Source organism: Spodoptera frugiperda, chromosome 23, assembly GCF_023101765.2.
Source record: "Spodoptera frugiperda isolate SF20-4 chromosome 23, AGI-APGP_CSIRO_Sfru_2.0, whole genome shotgun sequence".
NCBI classification, from domain to species: domain Eukaryota; kingdom Metazoa; phylum Arthropoda; class Insecta; order Lepidoptera; family Noctuidae; genus Spodoptera; species Spodoptera frugiperda.
The window spans coordinates 7,612,079-7,634,164 of NC_064234.1; the positions used below are offsets into that span (position 1 = coordinate 7,612,079).

Consider the following 22,086-nt stretch of genomic DNA (forward strand, 5'->3'; position numbering starts at 1 on the left):
GTTAAATCGGTCAATTTTATGAACAATCTCTGTACCTAGTGGGAACGTGGTAATTTAACTATGAGGTAGAAACTCGTTTCTGTTGCCCTTTTGTCAATGATTTCTTTACTGTTTGTACCTAGTGGAAGTTTCATTGACGTTTTCAAGGAGAGATTCATCAAAATATTTTTAAGAAAAGGGCAGCAGAAGAAGTCAATCTAAACTAAATTATTTAAAACTGAAACGCACATTAGTAATGTTGAAGTAAAATAAAATATGACTTCTTAATTAAATATCAATTTTAAAATATATTTTTTAAACGAAAATTTAAATTTCGGGGCCAGTTTGACGAAGTACACGCGTAGGTTTCGTTTTTATAAGATATTTACTCGTATTTTAATCTCACGGTTGTTATACCTAATATTTTGTTAGACTAGTCTTGCAAAAACAAAAAGCTGCATGAACGTTAAATGTTAAATCTAAAACGAATTAATTGTAATTTAATATATTCTTAGATAATTTGGGACAAAATGTTTGGTAAACAATACTTTTTGCACTCTAGTACCTATACCTACCTATATATTAATTTGAGTACCTGATGCCTATAGCATCCATAAAGATATATAATTCTGATTGCTCATACTCGAACTTTTCACAATTTAAAATTTACGATTAAATATTGAAATATTTTTGTGAGTGAGTTTTTAAAGATCTATATGTACCTTCAAAGTATTTTTGTAAATGTCAAAATTAATTGAGATTGAGCACGTTTATTACACTTACACCTACTTAGGTATCAATACTTACATTTATTTAATATCCTTAAAGTTACATTTTGATGTTTTTGTTAAGTACTGAAATATTTAAGTTGTGTTGAATGTCGGGTGTTATGTGAAGTTTTAAAAAATAGTTAATTTTATTGACCTAATTTGTAAAAAGTTAATAAATATATTTTAACATAATAATATGTTTTTGATTGATTTAACAAAGTTCGTTTATTTTAATATACCTGCTGGCGTCGTTAGTCAAGCGGTCGTACAACTGTTGAACAAGGGTTTCAGGTTCGATTCTGTGTCAGGCAATAGTAACATAGGAAGTCAACTCCTGAAGGGCATAAGTTATCGCAAAAGGGCCCAATGAAATGACAATGGACAATGGACTTAGTCATTTGGGGAATAAAAGGCATAATTGTATAGTACTTGGAACGTTTGCTGTTTTAAGACTAAGAGTAAGACTTATTACAAGTTGTGCTCCCATATTGGCACCATGATATCAGCATTAGCAACAAATTAAACAAGTTTTCACAATAACCAATTGTATATACATTAACTTGTTGTATATAGGGCGACTGGTAATTAGTGACCAATATTTAACGTGACATTTACACGTGATTGTACTCATGATTACTACATAACAATTTTCCCAAATAAACTTTTTTGTATAGGTACTCATTAGTTTTTTTTGTCACTAATTACCAGTTACCCAATATAGAGTATAGAGAGTACTTTTGTTTGTTTTCCTTGTATATTTATATAAACGGACGAACTGTGTTCGAAATTAGTAGAATAAAAAACCCACTGAATATCTTGGCAGTTATATCATGTATTATTAAGAAAAAACTACAACAACTAGATATATCAAAAGGATCTGGTTGTGACAGTATACCACCATTGTTTATAAGAGAGTGTGCAATTCAACTATCGAAACCACTTTATCTTATCCCCGATTGCTGGAAAGAAACCATTATAACACCCATTCCCAAATCGGGAGACAAAACTGATACCCGCAACTATAGACCCATTAGCAAACTTCCTATGTTTGCTAAGGTATTTGAGTCATTGGTGTGTCCTTATATTAACTGGCATATTAAAGGTTTAATAACAGAACACCAACACGGTTTTATTCAAAATAAATCAACACTTACTAATCTTGTAAGTTTTGTTGAAAGAACATTGACCGAAGTTAGTAATGGTAATGAAATTGACGCTATATACAGTGATTTTAGCAAAGCTTTCGATAAAGTTGATCATTCCATATTGCTCCAAAAACTTCATTACACTTTTAACATTCATGGTTCTCTCTGGCATTGGTTTAAATCATATTTAAAAGATCGTAAAGCGAAAGTGGTTGTAAATGGACATTCATCTCGTTCCTTCATTCCTACATCTGGTGTTCCGCAGGGATCTCATTTGGGCCCAATACTTTTTATAATGTTCATAGATGATATAAAATACTGCATTCACCACTCTAATTTTGAAATTTACGCAGATGATCTCAAAATTTCAAAAATCGTCAATTCTGACTATGACCTAAATCTCCTTCAGGACGACATAAATAGACTATGTCAATGGTGTGATACTAACGCCATGGAACTTAATGTCAACAAATGCTATCACATAAGGTTTTCGCGCAAGAAGCACAGATTCTTAACATCTTACACTATGAAGGGACAAGCTTTAAAAAGTGTAACACAGGTCAGAGATTTAGGGATTATTATTGATTCGGAAATACGTTTTACTAATCATATAGATACAATAGTTGATAAATCAAATAGAATGTTAGCATTTATAAATAGGAATACTAGACAATTTAAATCAATAACAGCATTAAAAGTTCTTTACTATGCCCTGGTACGTAGCAACATAGAATACTGTTCCGCGGTGTGGTATCCTATGTATCAAAATAACATTCAGCGTATTGAAAAAGTACAGAAAAAATTCCTAAGAAGACTATCTGTCATCTGTGGTATACGGCATACGGTGAAAGATTATAATGATAGGCTGGAGCATTTTAAAATGAAATCCTTGCTTTGGCGCAGAGACTATTGTGGATTAGTATTTTTATATAAAATTTTAAACTGTAGAATAGACTGCCCATCTTTGTTATCACAGATCCAAATAAAAGTCCCAAGATCTTCCGCGAGGTTAGTTAATTATACTCCATTCGCCACGAAATATACCCGAAATAAATATGGCAGTAACGCACCTCTCACCTATACTCTCAGAAAATGCAATGACATTTATAAGAAACATGACATTGATATATTTGCAAGTAAAATACATGTATTTAAAAGAGCCATTTATAGTTTACCCAATCTTTAGTTTTTATAATGTTTGTACTTGTTGTGTTAATTTACCTACCTTACCTTAATTTCTTTATTTATTTAAATTGTTTTTTTTTTACTTATTGCTTGAACGGTCTAAAAATAATGTTGAACCTACCTTTAATTTAAGAGCATACACTAACTGTTGTTTCCCATATTTTTAAGATTGTCTGTATGTATCTTAGTTGGTAAGCCTTAATAAATAAATAAAATAAATTATTAACATGAGTGCATGAGTTGAGCTCGTTCCAGCTTCTTTTCTGTTCCGTTCAGTGATTTTGATTGTGTTACGATTGGACCACGTCTTCAATTATAATTTATGTTTAATGGAGAACAATGGACTGGATGTCTTAACAGAGTCTGATAATCGCATTCTTATTGAAAGAATTGTTTTAGTATCCAAACAATTTTAATCAGGTCCCTGACCAACGAAATAGTTTATTATAATGATATGTTTCCAAATACGGTAGTCTATATGACTATGGTGGTAGTAGGTACCTATCTCCAATTCAGTGTACCACCTTATAAGTCACATCCTTCCGACTGCACATTGCTCACATAAATTAGCAAGGCGATCATTGAAGAAAAGCTATGTAAGTAATAACTACCTATCTATATATATAAAACTCTTCCGTTACTGAGTGACTGACAGACAACGCACAGTCGAAACTACTGGTCGTAGACAGTTGAAATTTGGAATGTAGGTTCCTTGGGATATGTAGGGGAGCACTAAGAAAGGATTTTTGGAAATTCAACCCCCAAGGGGGGGAAAGGGGTAAAAACGTTTCTATGAAAAATCTTATTCCTTGGGTTTATAAACTTGAAACTTGGCATGAACACGTACATAGGCAAGTAAATATGTTTGACATTATAAGTTTTTTCAAACTACCTCCAATCGTGATTTAGGGGTGCGATTGGGTGACTGATTTATTAACGCACAGCCGAAACCGCTCGGTATAGGAGTCTGAGATTTTGAACAGAGGTTCCTTTAGTAACATAAGTGAGCACTAAGAAGGGATTTTTGAAATGTCAACCCCCAAGGGGGGAAACGGTATAAACTGAGCCGGGGCTGCGGGAAAGTTCTAACGAGATACCGTGGCCCCGGAACGCAAAGGGCAACTGAAGGAACGAGGTGGGTTTTAGTCAGTAAAAGTCTGACACTCCCTTCCGTTCCACCCAGAGCGGGAGAGGTCATTTGATGATTTCCCATCCTTAAAAAAAGACTTTGTATGACAACTTTCAGTCGTCTCTTTAACATACATAATAACATACATAATTATGTACATACATGCATAACATTAATAACATCACGCCTTAAATCCCTATTTTGTGTTAACACTACCCATACAAACAGCTAAAAGGAAACAAGTGAAGAGACGAAATTTGTCCGCATCCATTTTCACCTAAATTCTTAATGTTAATGAGATTTACTTTTTATTATCAGGTCAACCTAATAGCCTCACATGTACGTATAACTTCGTAAGAATTTTCTTTCAACTCCTAACCGTTGAGGAGTTGTACCTTCCATCATCAGCTCATTCACATGGGATGATGACTATCAGACGCAAATACTTAAACAGATCTATGAAATTGTCAAAAACGTAATTGCCTGTAAAGATTTCAGCCTGTGGAAGAAAAAGCCCTGTCGAGATCATTAAAAAACGCTATATATAACCGAATTACACGTGGGCGAAGCCGCGGGCGGAAAGCTAGTAATTAATATACAATGCGGTATGTACGTGCAAAATGTACCACCTGTTGTGTAAGCAGTGCAGTGTGGTATAATACTGCTTAAATGTAAGTGTAAAATTCGTCGCAACACACATCAATGTTCTTTTTCTTGGGATTCATAACGTGTGTTATATTATCTAATAACAAGAAGAATAAATAAATCGTTAAGTGGTTAAATTAAACGAAGTGAGTGCAGCGTCATACCCAGATGAGAACAGTGCATTAAAGCGGACCATGATGATGGAATTGAGAGAGATGAATGACGGAATTACTGTAAGTAACTTGCTGCCGATAACTTATCAGAAATTTTATGAGACTTTGAACCTGCAGACGTGCACGTAGACGTTAAAAATAGAGTATGATTGCGCATGCGTTAGTTGCAGCGGACTCTGTTCTGTATCAGTACGATCAGTATATGAGTACAATGATCCTTTCTTTTGTGCCGGCGGTGTCTGGTCATTATTGCTGCATCGATAGCTAGCAGACCACATCCGAGGGTATCCTTGCGCAGAGCTGCCTGTCTGGTGTATGTTGTATGCGCAGTGTCGATACTCGGCGGTCGGTGAGTCACCGTGAGCTGAGCCCGCTTCACAGTCGCTGAGTCGTTCCTATATTGCCCGCTCGTGCATACGTGCGCTACAGTCATTTATTTTACACATTTCCCGAACAATATAAATTGTAAGTAATTTGTTTTTTTTTTTTTTATAAACTTGTTATAGTTTGAATTCTTTTATGAACTCGTGGAAGAAATTTAATTAGAAATGCTCAATTAATTATAACTTTACGCATTTCATATTTTAAAAGATACAAATACATATGATTTGTTTACTTATTCTCTGATTCATTTTTGTTAATGAGACATCACATTAGTGGGGTTTATAGATTTTCCAAGTAAAACTGTTCAGTTTAAATTAAGTTTCTTAAAGGTTTTGGCACATCATGCTTCTCTTATTTATTACACTAATAAAATACCCGAGCCTTTGCATGAAACAACGTAAAGTAAGAACAGCTGTTGCTTGTAGCGTTCAATTCATAATATGGCGGCAAAATGGTAGGATAATGTTTTTGCATCTGCATACTTAATGAATGAATGGTTTGTTGTTAGAGACATGCATGTGCCATCATGTACTTGCATTGACGATGCATAAACTCAGTTTGTGTATAGTAAAAGTGAGGTATAATACTTGTATATGTATAGTTGTAGGTATTGCATTGTCAGAGCAGGCGGGCAGGCGACCTCGGCATACAAACAGCGCGTCACGCCAACATGTTGACCTAACCGACCCTTATTCGGAGATGACTTAAGATTTGTCGTCATTCAAAACATACATACATAGGTGTCTAAAATTTAACACCTGCAGACGAACTTTTAAGAATGTGTATTTTGTCATTAACGCTTTTTTTAAATATTGTTTGTAATACTAATACGGATAATCAAAAAACTTCTTTATACATAATTACTTTTAAGTCCCACTAAATAATAATAACATTTACCAAGTAATTTAACTACATAAATATAACAATTTAGAACAAATTCCCAAAAGTTTCCTGGTAATTAGTACAAATTCCCAAAAGTTTCCTGGTAATTATATCATGTTTAACTACCTAAAACAAAAATAGCTAGTACAAAATTAATAATTTATTACTATAGTACGCCAAATTAAATCAATACCAAAAATATTATTACTCATGCTTATATTACCTAATGAAGTTAATAGGGACTCCGAACAGGCAGGAGGGACAACTTATGATGAAAAGTTATAACTTATGATGTCAATATAATACTGAGCTAGAACATTATTATTTACCGATAACCCTGTATGATATTTTCTGTGTTGGTTTCCAGGTAGCCAGGATGTCTCACTCGCTCACCATCACCCGGACGACGGTGGCCACGTCAGGCACCCCAGTCTACATCAACAGTGGGTACATGAGCTCCACTCCTGGACTCCTTAAACTTGCAGAATTGGTAAGTATAGGCATAAAGTAACTTTTTGTAATAGGTATTGATTAATATGTATTATGTATGAGTGATACAACCACAACTTTATGATAACTAGTAGTCCAGTTTTCCTTTCTGGAAGTGGTGACTCTTGGTTTTGTTAACGAGGTATGATTAATTTAACTTTTATATGTATTGGTATTAGTATGATTTTATAAATAATTGGGTTATATACGAAGTACCTAATTACAACAGAATTGTTTAGGGGGTATTCTGTAGGTACAATGTTATCAAATTTGCTAAGTTTATGGTTAATATGAGTTGTGTATCTATATGTTAGAATTCTCTAGTAAGATGCGTTAGCTGTATTATCAGGATAATAAATATCTTGTTATATTTATCTACATGCTTGTTCTTAATCATGATAAGGACCACAACTGAAGATAACATCAAGTACCCTCAATGTGTCACTACACGACTCTGTAGTGGTAACTACACGACCACTAACAGTGCATAAATATAGTTATAAACTATCAAGTGTACGTAGTAAATGATTCACATGTATATAAATTTCCTGCTTCACAAGATGCTTCGATCCAGAATGTAACCCAGTTTCAGTTACGTAAATATCATGGTTGGGAAATTCGGTCGTATCAAGCTAAGGGCCGCCTTGAATTATGAAATTAAAGAAACTGACAATCAAACAAAAGTCTGAAGTTTTACGTAAACAACAATATTATGTAGACATAATGTAATATTAAAGCATCGATTGTAGGTACATTAAGTACTTTGCAGAGCCCAAAAGGATGCATTAAAGTGACTTGATTTGTACATATATAAATTGTACTCATATTAATGAGTATAACATTTTATTCCGAATGTTATCCAAGTTAACAAAAAGCGAGAGTTTGGCCAAAGTTAATTCTCAAACCAGGTTTCCTTGACAACCATATTTGTGCGACCCGCTTTATAGCACTTACAATAACTCTATAGTTACAGAGAAAGCGCCCTATAAAATAATAAAAAAACCCTTGAGCCTTGGGTAGTAAACTAAATTATACCTCTGACATGACGAACTATTAATGTGTCATGAGTACTCTCACGGATTTAATGAATTTACATTGTACAATACATTTTGTTTTTAGTTTCCGTCCGGATTTCTTTGAAGTGACCATGAATGATATCACTGATGGCGTCATCCTGTTTTATTGAATACTTTGCGAGAATATTCAAACATTTGAGTGTAAGGTTGTGTTAGTGTATGAGTTTAGCAGACTATCTTTATCAAATGACTCTGAGAAGGTTGTTAACTTCTGCAATTAGCTCTTGTTACGGCATTTAGACCAATCATTACTTTGGTGTAACAAATTAATTGGACAACGCTCTGTTGTGAGCTCTCTATAGATCATAAGTTAAATTATCTGAAATCAATTATTACGATTTTTAAGTATTTGTAGGCCAATAGTAAATTAAGTATCAATGTGCTCATTCTTTGATTTGGATCCGCAGTGGTCCAAGACGAATCTGTGTGAATCAAAAGAAATATTATTTATATTAATGTTCGGCACAAAAGTAATTCAAAGTAGATGGACGTCGTAATTTCCCTGGCCTCGCATTTTACGAGGTAGCCATGACTTCATCCGAGCGGGTTATTCTTGGAGAAGCAAGAATAAACAAACGCTCGATGAATTGCACCGCGAAAGTGCGTCAAAATACTTATTAGTATTTTCCATGCAGCACAGAGGTTTGTGAATAAAATTTAGCTGAACAGGAAAACCATAGGATAAATGCAAATATTTAAACTTGCGATGCGATGCGACCTCTTACTAATTTACCAAGGTCTAATGCAATGACAAATGTACATACAAGGAAAAACATTTATGTCGATATTACGAAGGCATAAGTTGTGTTAATATCAATTGGTCCTCCATTTAACTAACAGATGACAGTCATGTTCCGTACATACATTTTGTTCTAGGTTTACTCCCTGTAAGGGAGTGTGTTCTCTTTCTATCAAAAAGCTACTCCGTTCCAACTCCGGCTGCGTTCCGGGGTCTCGGTACCTATATGGTGATCTTACCCGCAACTCCTGATATAAAGTAGGATAAAGAAAGTAGTTACAAGATTTTGTCCTATATAATCCATTATGCCATCTATCTATTGGATTTCAAGATGTTCAGTGATTTGTTCTTGAGCAGCGCCTAGTGGTAGCCTTAATTACCACTAAGATCCCTTGTCCTTTCTAAATCCTGCTATTATATGTATAATTCAATACTAAATAACTGCGTCTTATGTTCCAGTTGCTGGGTGCAGCGTGTGTAGGTGTAGTGGCATACTACTTGGACCACGGATACTACCGCCTGGGCACGGGCAAGGCAGAGCTGTTCTACCTGCTCGTGGCCGTGGCCTGCCTCGTAGGCACGTTTTGTCTATTCACGTCGTGCGTCGTCTCCTTGTCTACAGCTTCTATTATATCAAAAACAATATATGTAAGTCACTTGTATATTTAATTAAAAAAGCAAGCTAACGCAATCGCTAGTTGCAAATGACGTCATTGACGTAGGAGTTAATTGTCGATATTTATGGTTTGAACAGTTTTTATTAGATCAACAGATATAAAATATTTACTGATCAAAAATTATACTGATGGTACAATGCGTATATTGGTGTGATAAGGACACCTTCTTGAGACTTTATTAAACTGTGAGCATGATTTTGCATTACATAGGTGTCTAATAACATACATAATTGTTTTTCCAGGAGGTGATATACCACGGCGTGGCGTTTGTATTGTACCTGGCGGCAGGCATTACTCTCATGGTAGAAGTGAACCACTACAAGGATCAGTACAGACGGGATTATGAACCGTATTTAGCAGCCGCGGTAAGAAAAATATTTATTTTTAGTTATTTATTATTTATTTATAGTAACAAATGACCATTCTACCTGTGTGATGGCAGAGTATACCTAATTCATTCGACATCACCCCTTCTCTTCCCGCTGGTATCGTAAGCTACATATTTGTGAAGATCGGGGCAGTAGCACTCTTATCTTGATCATTTTAAACTGCAATCCCTTTTGCCAATGGTTCAAGTCGAATACAGATTCGTCACACAGGTGAACCAAAGTAAGCCTGATGGTAAATGATGATGCGATCTACGATGGAGCTTAAGCAACCTATTCACTCGGGCAAACCCAGACTCCGCCAAAGAATCCAACAAGTATTTTGCACAAGGAAGCTTCATGCGAATGGGTGGGAGATCCGCTTTTGCTGATTAGGCTTGGATTATCAGACTACTCAATTAATAATTAATCTCTCAAATTGCGCAACGCCATAATTCCGTACAAAACATAGATCATCCGCGAATAGGAAACTAAAGAAATGTCAATTACGAACGTTTACAATTATTGACCGTTAGAGACTACTGCTGGATTATTATGATGATGATGATGATCAACCTTATTGAAAATACTACACATAAGTGTCCCATATTAATAATTGCCTCGACCCTGTTCATGTCATCAGCATTAATTAATATAATGAAATAAACTCAAAAAGCTGGTGAACGAATTGAAACCCATAGGTTTAAAAGTCATAAAACCACAACCAACCGTAGGTATCGTGGGTAGGGATATTAATAAACTTGTATTAATACAGTACTTAAGGGTTTATTTACCTTTCAAACCTATTTTCCTGTTTACTATATGGGTGCATACCTATATTGATAAAGATATACCTTACCTACATTAATTTACTTATTATTTATTTTATTATGACTAACTCATTGGCCGAGTGATTGCAAGTGCGACTCGGGTTCAATTCCCACAGGTCGGGCGAAGCATTACTGCGCTTTTTTCGGTTTTTCGAAAATTTCTCAGTAGTAGCACGGAGTCTGAAAATGTGCTAGGTATATGGCAATAGGCTCACCACCTATTACATGGGACTTACAACATAAATTGTAAAATGTGGGTGTATATTGGCATTATGTGCCATAATGTGCACCTCTACCTAACCCTTCGAGGAGTAAAGGCGTGTCGTTATACAAATATAGAAAATATATATATTTTATTGTTTCAGATCATGGGACTAATCATGGCTGCACTTTACCTGCTCAGTACGTTCTTAGCAAATCGTCAGTACCGCGGCATTTAGATTAAGAATATAAGTCCAAGTATTTTTAGTTACCTATAATTAATTTATTTCTTGATACTGTTAGAGCTATTTATGCCATACACATGTTAGTCATAAGTTACATTTGCCTTTATTTAAGTTCATTTAAATGGTAAATTTATATTAATAATTCATACGCCTGAACGAAAATAAAAATACGAATTTAGTTTCTCATACGGCCAGTAGAGGCGCTGTTGTGTCCATTCGCTTTAAATAAATTTATATGATACGTGTAATTTAACTTATTGGCATTGTGATGTACGACATTTTATATTAAAAAAAATATTCAACCATTGTCTAGTCGTTATGAAAGTGTTTATTTTGAGCATTCTTGTACTTATAAAGATCACAGTAAGATGACACAATCTCATTATTATTTTAGAGTCCAGCATAGCATTTAATTATGGCTTCCTCTTTCATACTTGAATAGAAATGTGTCAACGTCATGAATACTAAGTACTGTATTATATACATGTATTATATAGATGTTCATAAATGTAATAATATTAGTAGAAAACGCACACAGAGATAAATGAAGCAGTACATATTTTTATACATATACAAATATATAAAGGTATATATAAATTACAGATTTTTTGGACACGTGTTTACTACATATTTGGTAAGATATATACCAATAACTGATATTTTAAATATCGATATCTACACTTATGTAACTATAGAAGACGATATATTAATTAAACGATCGTATATTTAATTATAATGACAATTGCCATGGAGAAAAACAGAAAAATAGATGAGATAGGTAAGACGTAACGTGTCTGTACAACTGGTGCTACAATATAATACCTTATTTATTAAAATAGCAGAATATTCCTACTAAATATGAAAAGAGAATTATACACAACCAAATGACTGCTTTCAAAATTGTCATATTTCAATTTACATGTTTTAAAAGATACTTTTTTCAAGTAATGTGTGTTTTATCTCGTCTACATTAATTACAAATCACATCGTATGATATAAGTGATTGATAATCAGGTAATCCGAATACCTATACACATTAAAACTTCCTACATTGCACTTTTTATCTAACATCTGATATATTATGTTGTTGTATGTTCAGCAATGTTAGGGTCTGAGCACACATATGGGATCGGAAAGGAATCGTCACCGTATCGCCTCGAGCCGTTCAGAATGGTTTGTATTAAACTCCCTACTGCAACGCACACTAATCGGAATAATAACGTAATCGCCTCGCCTCGGAACAGGCTCCGAACTTGAATTCCCGCGCTTACGGCTCATCGTCCCCGCGCTTACGTTTCTCCGTCCCCGCGCTTACGTCTCTCCGTACCGACTAACTATCGTGTTAGTCTAGTCGGTGTCGCCTAGCCGTAGCCGAGTTGACGTACAGGCGCTGCTGATACGCTTTCGTTACGTGCATACGGTAGGTTGACGCCTGGTTGACAGCGAGGCGAAAGGCGTTACGGTTACGATCCCTTTCCGATCCCATATGTGTGCTGAGACCTTTATTGTTAAAATGCCAAACCATACTAATTACTAAGGTTTATACAATTTTAAATAATTTGTACGAATATTTTAGTACTAGTCAATGCTATTTTTTTAATTGATTGGCACGTAAATGTATCTAGTAATATAAGTATTATGTATATTCTTATTAACTTAAAAATGTAATTAAATCTTTGACTGCCAATAGAAAACTGTTGAAGGCAAATCCTCCGCTAACGTTGGTCACCGGTGACCACCACGGCGTTCAAAGTGTTAAGATATTTTGTAGAATTTAGTTGGTTCAAATGACAAATCAAACTTTTACAATTACAATCTGAACGTATGCCATGAATGTGGTGCCTATTTTGTCTAGAATATTCTAGAAGAATACATTGCAGCAATTTATTTACAGATATTCTTTCGACACTATTCTAGATCTAGATTGTATCTTGCGTATCTAATGAACAGATAATGTTGATATGAATTTGTTGTTCTCATGGTAATACGTTAATAAGTGGAAATAAGTTATTCGCAACAAAACAATCCTTTATCAGAATACAAATGTTTTATCATTTCCTGAACACATTGTGGACGTGGCGACTTGCGCAGACAGAAAAACCAAAAACATTTTAAAAAGCAAGTAGCCATCTTGCGTAATAATAAAAAAATAATACAAACAATTTTGAAAACATTACCTACAGTACAGATAAAGATTAACGAATTAAAAATCAATTAATTATTTTAAGGCGCAAAGTTCAAACTTATTTTTCCAAAATTAAAAGATTAGGGCCGGATTTGCTTTAAATATAATTGATATTTTCGCGATAACACAGTTTACGTAACGTCACGTCGTCAATTTCATTTTGTTATAAGTCACAGTCAAACTAGGTTAATTAGCCGGTATATGAAAAGCTTGGTAATTTATTATTTGGGATATTAGTCATTGATGTGAATCATAACAGGGACAGTCCTGCGATTGGTTGGATAATGCCGCTTTGTACAACAGGGAAACCTATTAAAAACCAATTTAGGCTTTTACATTATACACTGATTTTATAATTTCTGAATTATATTTTCACCTATATTTAAATTATTCGTTTGTATTGACATAATTGTTTTTATTACTATTTACAGAGAAGCATTTACAGTGATGATAAATAGAGGAAAATATATATTCTTGTTGTATCTTGTACATCTTTAGAGATAAATTGTTTATCATTAAATGATTACCCGCCGCTGCTGAATAATTATATGTATATACGCAGCAATATGCCAGAAACACACGTCATAGTTTTACTATTGTAACTTGATAATTACTTGATTGTGTATTTTATCTGTCTTTTACGTCATCGTGATTATACCCATAAAAAGCTCCGGTGTGGGTATTTGCTGCCGAAATTTTTCAGATGTGTCTATATTAACGGGCCACGTTGAATATTTTTTTATTTGTATTCCTAGAAGATTTAATTAATTTTAATTTCGTATGACTGGTGTTAATCTGCACCCTGTATATGAACTAGAGTAAAACAATAAATGCGCTTCCGATAATATGAAGTAATTCACGCTAATTTAAGTAGAGTATGTTACGTATCTATCTATGTATTTGGATTAAAATGCAACCTTGGATTACTTTATTTATTGCCGCTGTATTAACGGATTACCTATGTTAAGCTCTTAATTCGTCGTATCTTATAATTCATATTGATTAATGCGAATTTAAATTGGTGAAAATTCAGAGCATTACCCACATTCTAGAAATAAAGAAAACCATATACATACAAGTAAAATAAATGTTTCTACTTTGCTAAAATACAGTGTTTTATTATTAACTAGTTCAACCTAGATACTATCCTAATATCTATTAGGGTACGAGTGATCTGTATGTTACACGTTTCGGCAATTATTATTCCTTTCCTTCCCGGCTATCTAAAGTGGTAACTAACCAGAAAATTATTGAAACAATCAGATAGGAAAAGGGGCTTCACTTTTTAAATAAAATTTTCTAGAATGTAAAAATAGCTTTTATTCCCTGATCATACAAGGTAATAATTCAAAGCAAAGTTATATATACTTTATTTATCCAAATCATCTTGTATGTGACACTCTCTCCACTTGTATCTAACGTTATCCTCCTCCAATTCTTCTACAGACGATGTTCTCCTCTTTTTATCGGCCTTCCAAGAAAATGCGTGATGAGAGAGATCCCTCTCATCTCTCAGATCTGATCAAGTCTGTAACCTTTGTATGAGTTTGTTTTACGTTTTAAACTGAAACGAGAGCGCATTCGGCGTTCTGATTGGTTGGTTTATTTGAGCCGGCAAACGTAAACGTTTAAACGTAAAGCAAATTCATACTAAGGGTACTAACTGATAGATAAGTGGAAAAAAGAGAACAAAAAATAGATTTTTCAGGTGGATTTATTCAGGGGCAAAGTTAGTGCAGTAACTGGACACCGCTACACAAAGTTAGCGCAGTATCTGGGCACCGCTACACAATGTGTCGATATTATTATACGGAACAGTTATTATTTGTTTCATAAATTGTGCTTTCAGGTTTAGATTTGATCTGTATTGTGTTTGAACAGTTTATAACATGACACAGGACATAAATCAATATGTATCAACGTTAAATATTCCCAAAAAGCCGGCAACGCACTTTAAATGAGTTTTGATTAAACGACTTTTATTGTGTGATAATTGGGTCGACAACATGTCTACGTGCATTCTGCAACTGCAGTTTCGTATATTAGTCACAACAATTGTAAACGTTAAGCCCTACTATCTAAGTAGGTCACCCAAAATGACACAAATCCCGTGCCAATCATGCCATTCTAGTAACATGATTAACGCAAAATGAAACGATTAATGAAACATGAGTTTTATTACTTTCTACAGGGTGAGTTAACTTTTTGTCAATATGAATTTTAATTCGAAGTTTTATAATCATGTTATCATTACCATAATATAATATGCGATGAGTTTCATAGGTTCCACTTACATTGTTGCACTATCAAGGGCAAGAATGTCGAATATTATAGTGGCCTGCTAACCGCAGCAAAGCCGGTACATGTTAATTTAAAGGCTGGACATTTGGTACGTTGTTGTCTCTATCCAGACCAGCGAAGTTACTTTAAGTGTGGGACACAGGGGCACATTGTCACCCGATGCCATACAAATCCTCAGGTATCACAGCATAAGGAAACTGATGATAGCCTTAAAGAAATAAAATTTTGCTGGACTACAACGACATTTATAAAAATATTGCTAAATTTACTAGAGCCTTTGTTAAATGCTATATTGATACCGATAGTATAAGTAAATGTACTCACTTCTCAAGTTACGCAATTATTGGAGCTGCAGGTCAAGCTTACAACCATTATTCTGAAAGGGTTTTCAGCCGGTTTGACTACAAGTTCTAAATTGGTGGATTTGATATTGATTGCTTACTTGACTATTATTGAAATGTATGGAATTAATTTTCAGTTCGGACAACCAGTCATCAGGAGAGTGGTGCAGAGTGGAACAGCGGTGTTGAAGAAGGCTGACGGTTTTGACTTTCTTCACGCCATTGACGACGACAAGAAGAGCAACTGTTTTGCTGTCAGGACTACGTCAGATGAATGCTTAACACTAGGAATCTCTATCGTCAAAGTCCACAGTCCCGGTAATGCTGAAGGGAACGTGGTTAGTATTTCGGTGCGGCACTAAGAGCTACGGGAGGTCTTTTACTCTATATCAGTGACAGCATAAAGTAAAAGTGAGTAGCGGCTACCTGAACATCATTAACACTGGGCAGAAGAACATCAGCTGGAAAGAGGAACAGTTTTGCTCAAGCGTGCTGAGGCGAGCTAGCCATCTACCTTCCCATAAAGTCTTCTACTTAACATTATATTTATTTGTTTATGAAAACAGACTAGATTGTTAGACGAGATAACGATATAATTAGATACGTCTATAATTCGTGACGTTGTACTTTAAAAAAAAACAAAACAATAAGGTTAATGAGTTTGTAAATAAACTATCCTGAAATAGAAACTAACCCTCCTGTCGCGAGTGCGTCGTTCTATTTTTGTAATTAAGCGCACACGCAGCGCGCGGGCACGCGTCTCATTCAAAAATATTTCAACTTTGTTCCGCCCCAGACATGTCCTTTGTTTCAATATTTAAAGGAATTTATTAATTGTATTTTATTAAATACGAAAACAGCAGCAGAAAATAAAATAGTTCGTCCTACTTGAAAGTTTATTGCGAAGTTCTGAATTTCAGAGTTCGATGAACGCGTTCCCAAACAGACAAAAACTACGCGGTCTTCTAAATATGTTATTATGACTAATAACTAACCCAGTAAGAGGATTGAACTCTCCCTTATTTCCTGTGTGGTGTTTCAGTAGTGTTGTGAAAGTTTCTGATGAACTTGCCGGTGTTTTGTGCGTCTTCCGTGAAGTTACAGTGAGACAATGGGACCGACGATAGTGCGCGTGGCGCCTGGCGGTGGTGCTGGTGAGAAGGGCATCAAATGCTGCTGCTGCCGATGTTGCGGATGCCTCAACCTTGGATACTTGACCTCCCATCATGGAATTATAAAGCTAGCTGAAGCTGTAAGTACCTAACATTATTTTTCTCTCTAAAATTGTTGCAATACTAATTTAAATTGTGTAAAACGAATTTCATAGTGGATGTTCGCAATTAGTTTAGTAATTACATCTGCTGATTAATTTCACCATCTTTATAGTGTATGCCTGTATATATGTACGTCAATAAAACAGAAACCTTCACCGAAAAAATATCTTATCACTTTTTACTTTACAATGAGTCTAGACGGATGTATGAAACAATAATATAGGTCAAATATTAGTTCGATATTCAGCGGAACTTTTAGAATTTAGCCCATAGTGATGATATTTTTATACAAAACATTATATTATTTCCATAAAAGTAGCAATAACTGTCAGATATTCAAAGTCGTGCTTTTGTTTCTGTCTACAGATGTTAGGTGGTTTATGCCAGAGTCTGCTGGTGAAGTATGGCATGGGTGAGGCCAGCATGGGCCCTGCCTTCCACGGGTTCCTCACGACGGCCTCCGCCTGCGTCCTCACTACTGCTCTCCTCATTTCCTGCTACGTGCTCTCTTCACACTCACAGCAGCTCATCCGACAGTCCATCTTCGTAAGTGACCATGGACCTTAATTGTAAACATCGACATGTTCTAACATGAACTGAATTGATGTTAGTAATATCTAGGTACATACGTTACGACGCTACACGAACTCAAGACTCACGACAACACGATTGACGACAACGAATCGTGAAGAGTGGATAAGTAAGGAAATTCTTCAGTAGCTCGGCCATATATCGGCCTTGTAATTTATTTATATAATTTTATTTGTCATTAGAATTGGAATGTAAATTCCGAGCTTAATTTACAATTATAAATCCAGATATGCATAAGGTTAAAATACCTTTATCAGTTATTTTTTGCAGCTGGACATTAGCCTTTCTTAAGCCTTTTCACGGTTTCACGAGCGCTTATCTTACATTAAAAGAGCTAAAAAATTTGCAACAATAGCTGAATGAATGACATTCCATTCAATATAATAAATAATAATGGTAAACTTTATATTTATAGGAATGCCTGTTCAACGCGGTGTCTTGTTTCCTGTACTTGTCGGCGTCCTCCTACATGGGCGTAGTGGTGAACGTGTACCCGCAGTACGCGCTCGTCACCATAAACGCCGCGTACCCGGCCATGACTGCCGTCTATGTAAGTCCTTGCTTATTGCTTACACATTAACTACTACTTGAGGTTATACTTACTAGTACCCTTAGTACGACTTTGCTTTACGTTTAAAGTAATCGAAACGAGAGCTCAGTCGGCGCTCTGATTAGTTGCTTTTTGCGAATCAGAGAGCCGAAAGCGCTCTCTTACTTTAAACGTCAAGCAAACTCGTGCTAAGTGTTCCATTCTGATTCCTGCATAACTTCCTACTTTCCACCTATGTTTTGTTCAGGATCAGTACCTCTTGTGCGATTATTTGATCAATGATTCATTATTTACATATTATGAAAAGCAATTAAAAAACCTTGACAGTTTAATGTATGCCAACTCTATCTTTAACAACCTTCAAAGTAATTATTAATTACTGTAACTGGTATTTGTACGGTACTTTTTTAATTCTTTATCAGGACATGATTTTATCATTAAAGAAAGTTATACTTAATTTCATCAAAAATATTTAATCCTAATCCTTGAAGTATGTTTCAAGGTTTGTAGACTAATTTTTCAGCATTATATTATAATAAGTGATAAAATCACGACACTTGCATGTAGTGAATAAGTGACGAAAACCCGTTCCAAAGGGTTTAGATATGACGTTTGCTAAGTAGGTCTTAAATCTCACTTTCGCTTACAAAATACAATTTATCAATGTGAAATACCAACCTGTGATTAATAGATAAACATGTTGATCCAGCGCAATCTGGTTTTTATCTGTGTAATCACATTTTATTTTCCTTTATTGCACAAATATGTATTTATTGTGAACATTTTTTCACTCTACATAATTATTTATATTTTATTTTTCCAGTATATCGGCATTGTGGTCGGCATACTTCATGGAGTGGACGCATACCTATCCTACAAGTATCACAAGGGATATCGATAAACGAACGACTACCTATGTATTACAGTTACTTTGAAATAAGTATTATAACATAATAACCTTTAATACTAATATTATACATTATGTTTTGAGTTTCCAAAACTCTGAATTGTTACGTTACAAACTTGGATTCGAATCTATAGACATAAACCTTCAGGTATCTTCCTTTTAGTTTTTCTTCAATGTTTGATTGAAAATATTTAACCGCAGAAAGTCTTAGTGCTAATTTGAATTTCCCAAATTAGGCTAAATGGTACAATTTTGGTTTTATTATTTATTAAAAAGGTACAGCTTAAAACTTATAAGCTAGTGTGCAGTCCAACAAAACTATATATCTAGTTTGTCTGTCGGATCAATAAAGTAACTCACTCACCAAAGTCACTCTGTTGCATCGTTCATGATTACCTAAGACTCAGTTGACAAGAATGCTTAAGAGCTTAAGATAGGTTTAGGTGACTCGCACTAACGCACGTACTTTCAAGGACGATATCTAACGTGTCCAGAGAGAGCCATGCGTTCTTGAATATGCCCGGGGAAGAACATTACGAATTATGATTACACCTAGCATTCATGATAAAACCACTTTTATCTTTATTGCCTTTAGGTACAGTTTTGAAGGACGGCAGCTGGATTAATTAGTGCCGTGTCAGGATTTAAAACGTCTTAAACGGTACTCCACTATCTTGACATAATTGCAATAAATTTTAATGTTATTTGCACACAACGCATTTTATTGTTCGTCATAATGACAAAAAAATATGTCTTTCTATTAAATTGAGTAACACTTCATTCCAAACAACGTTTAGGAATAACTTTTCTATGTATACTTACTAATAAGTACTTATTAAACTTAACATAAGTTAAGCATATTAAGTAAATAACTATTGTATTTATATTACGAAATAAAGCATTTATTTTCTTACTTCAATATGTTTTTTGTGTGCATTATCTACGTTTGCAAATCAAAATCAATTAATGAATTAGTGATAATCAGAGGTGAAAGTGAGTATAACTAATATTATAATACTTAATTATGTAACAACAATGTAACAGCGTAATTCCATGTGATTCCAGGGCCAAGCTATGCTATGCTATGTGGCTCTGACGTGACACCACGGCCGAACAGAAAACCGTTGTGAAACAACGTTTGCTTGTATTCTGTGAGTGCACCTGTGTGTGTGAGTAAGGTTGTTAGAGACCCAATGCTACCCCCATTTCCAATCCCCAAATTCTCAAAAGGTCGGCAAAGTACGTGTACCTTCTGATGTTGCTGATGTCCATGGACAACGCAGTGCAGTTTATTACTGGATAATTAGGTGACTTCTCGTTAAGTCTTTGTACAATATTATAGAATACGTACCTTTTTTTAAGGGGGAGAATCATCCAAGGAGGGATGATGATTAAGTACTTGGTTGCAGAACTTGCACATGAAAGCACCAATAAGACTGATATGTTATTTGAAAATACGTTTTGCTTTATTAAATGGTTTTGTGGACTTATCCCACGAAAAGCCTGAAAGAGGTGAAAAGGCCACAAAATCCTATAATGGTAATTGATATTATTATAGTGTTGACTGATACAAGAAGATCAGATGAATCGAACCTGCAACTCTTACAGCAGTCGGTCTTAACACTTTGTGGCTCATACAAAGATTTACTCCGTGCGGGAATTGAACCCGCTACACGTTGCACGGCAGTCGGTTGTCCAGCCACCGCACCAACCGTGCTGTCATAACTGATCTGATCGGTTGGTTCATTCGCACCCGCCAATTAGAGCGCCGAACGTGCTGTCGTTTCGTTGATTTGATATATTTTCCGTGTGCAATTCAAAATATCTAACCTTTCACCGACAAGCAGGATTCTATATTTAATTTAATCATTATTATATTTTCTACGGTTCTTACCCTTTGTTTTCCGATAGTAATTATCAAATCACAATAAAGGATTAACATTAAGACCAGTTTATCTGTGTTATCTTTTTTCCACTTACTATAATCAATTATTTGTTGCCGCTGCATGAATGTCTTTTGAAAAATTGATAATCCGAATCGTTTTGGAAATTACAAATGACAAGTACGGTAGTTTTCTTTATTGTAAAAGAATGATGAGATTGATTAAATCATATAGATGAAAGTCACTGAAAGATATCTAGGTAGGAAATTAAGAAAATTGGCACATTGGTTAAAAAAATCTGTGTTATCTAGTTGAGGTAATAAATGGTCTATAACCTGTCAAACAAGATATGGCATGATGATGAAATTAAAGAAAGTCTGTATCAAGACAAATGTCGTTTTTTTGGTTCTTGCCTACATCTATCGGAGATATGTGTATTGTAGGCAAAGGAACTCGTATTCGATTCGCAAAATGGCTCAGCATTATCAGCATAGTGACTTATACCTATACAAAACACGTGTAAGTATTTATTGGTATTGCCATTCTCAGCCACTTTGTTGCACCATTCTTGTATAGTATTAATAATTTTTCATATTTTTTTTGAAAGTATCCTCTAAATTTCATATACACACACAACATTATGCATTCATAAATGATGTTTGACGGTTTGCTGTTTAATGAATCAGTGATCATATTCAGTTTTTATGCGCCGGAGTTTGTATGTAGACGGTCGTCGTACCTGGCACGGCCATCACGCGACCAGTCACCTCTATTACGTTGTGATAGCGACCAATTTCGAATTCGTTATCAAATTAAATATTTTATATATTTATTATTGCACGTTTATCATTGGTTACTCCTGCATGTTTTACAGCGCATTCATTATACCTTACCTTGCTATTATATTTTTGACATAAAATGATAAAGGTATACTTAGATACTAAATAGCTGTCGGTAGGACGTACTTGCCTATACCAAAGACACCGGGAAAAGCGGTGTTCAGAAACTTCTTCAGTTCCACGAATCACAAAAAGTCCGCATTAAAATTGCACACAAATCTTGCTCAAGGAATGCTCTATGAACTCTATTTCTTGAGGAAAATATACGAAGGTACCTATGACGTCATACGATTTAAAGTTT

At 34.8% G+C, this 22,086-nt stretch overlaps 2 protein-coding genes across 3 annotated transcripts; both read left to right on the top strand.

The window, feature by feature from the left end:
• The first annotated feature begins 4,869 nt into the window (after positions 1 to 4,869).
• LOC118266903 (uncharacterized) lies at positions 4,870 to 14,206 on the top strand. 2 transcript variants are annotated; one of them, XM_035580524.2, is made up of 5 exons: positions 4,870 to 5,086; positions 6,660 to 6,782; positions 9,056 to 9,244; positions 9,516 to 9,638; positions 10,834 to 14,206. In XM_035580524.2, the coding sequence occupies exons 1-5, from the start codon at positions 5,048 to 5,050 to the stop codon at positions 10,906 to 10,908; spliced, it is 549 nt and encodes a 182-aa protein (XP_035436417.1). In that variant the 5' UTR covers positions 4,870 to 5,047; the 3' UTR covers positions 10,909 to 14,206. The 2 variants fall into 2 exon arrangements, with proteins under 2 accessions (XP_035436417.1, XP_035436418.1); XM_035580525.2 differs by lacking the exon at positions 4,870 to 5,086 and adding an exon at positions 5,222 to 5,491.
• A 2,284-nt stretch (positions 14,207 to 16,490) lies between these two features.
• LOC118267228 (protein singles bar) lies at positions 16,491 to 19,982 on the top strand. Its single transcript, XM_035581088.2, has 4 exons — positions 16,491 to 16,993; positions 17,382 to 17,561; positions 18,022 to 18,156; positions 18,980 to 19,982. Exons 1-4 carry the CDS (start codon positions 16,853 to 16,855, stop codon positions 19,055 to 19,057), a joined length of 534 nt encoding a protein of 177 aa, XP_035436981.1. The 5' UTR covers positions 16,491 to 16,852; the 3' UTR covers positions 19,058 to 19,982.
• Positions 19,983 to 22,086: the final 2,104 nt, after the last annotated feature.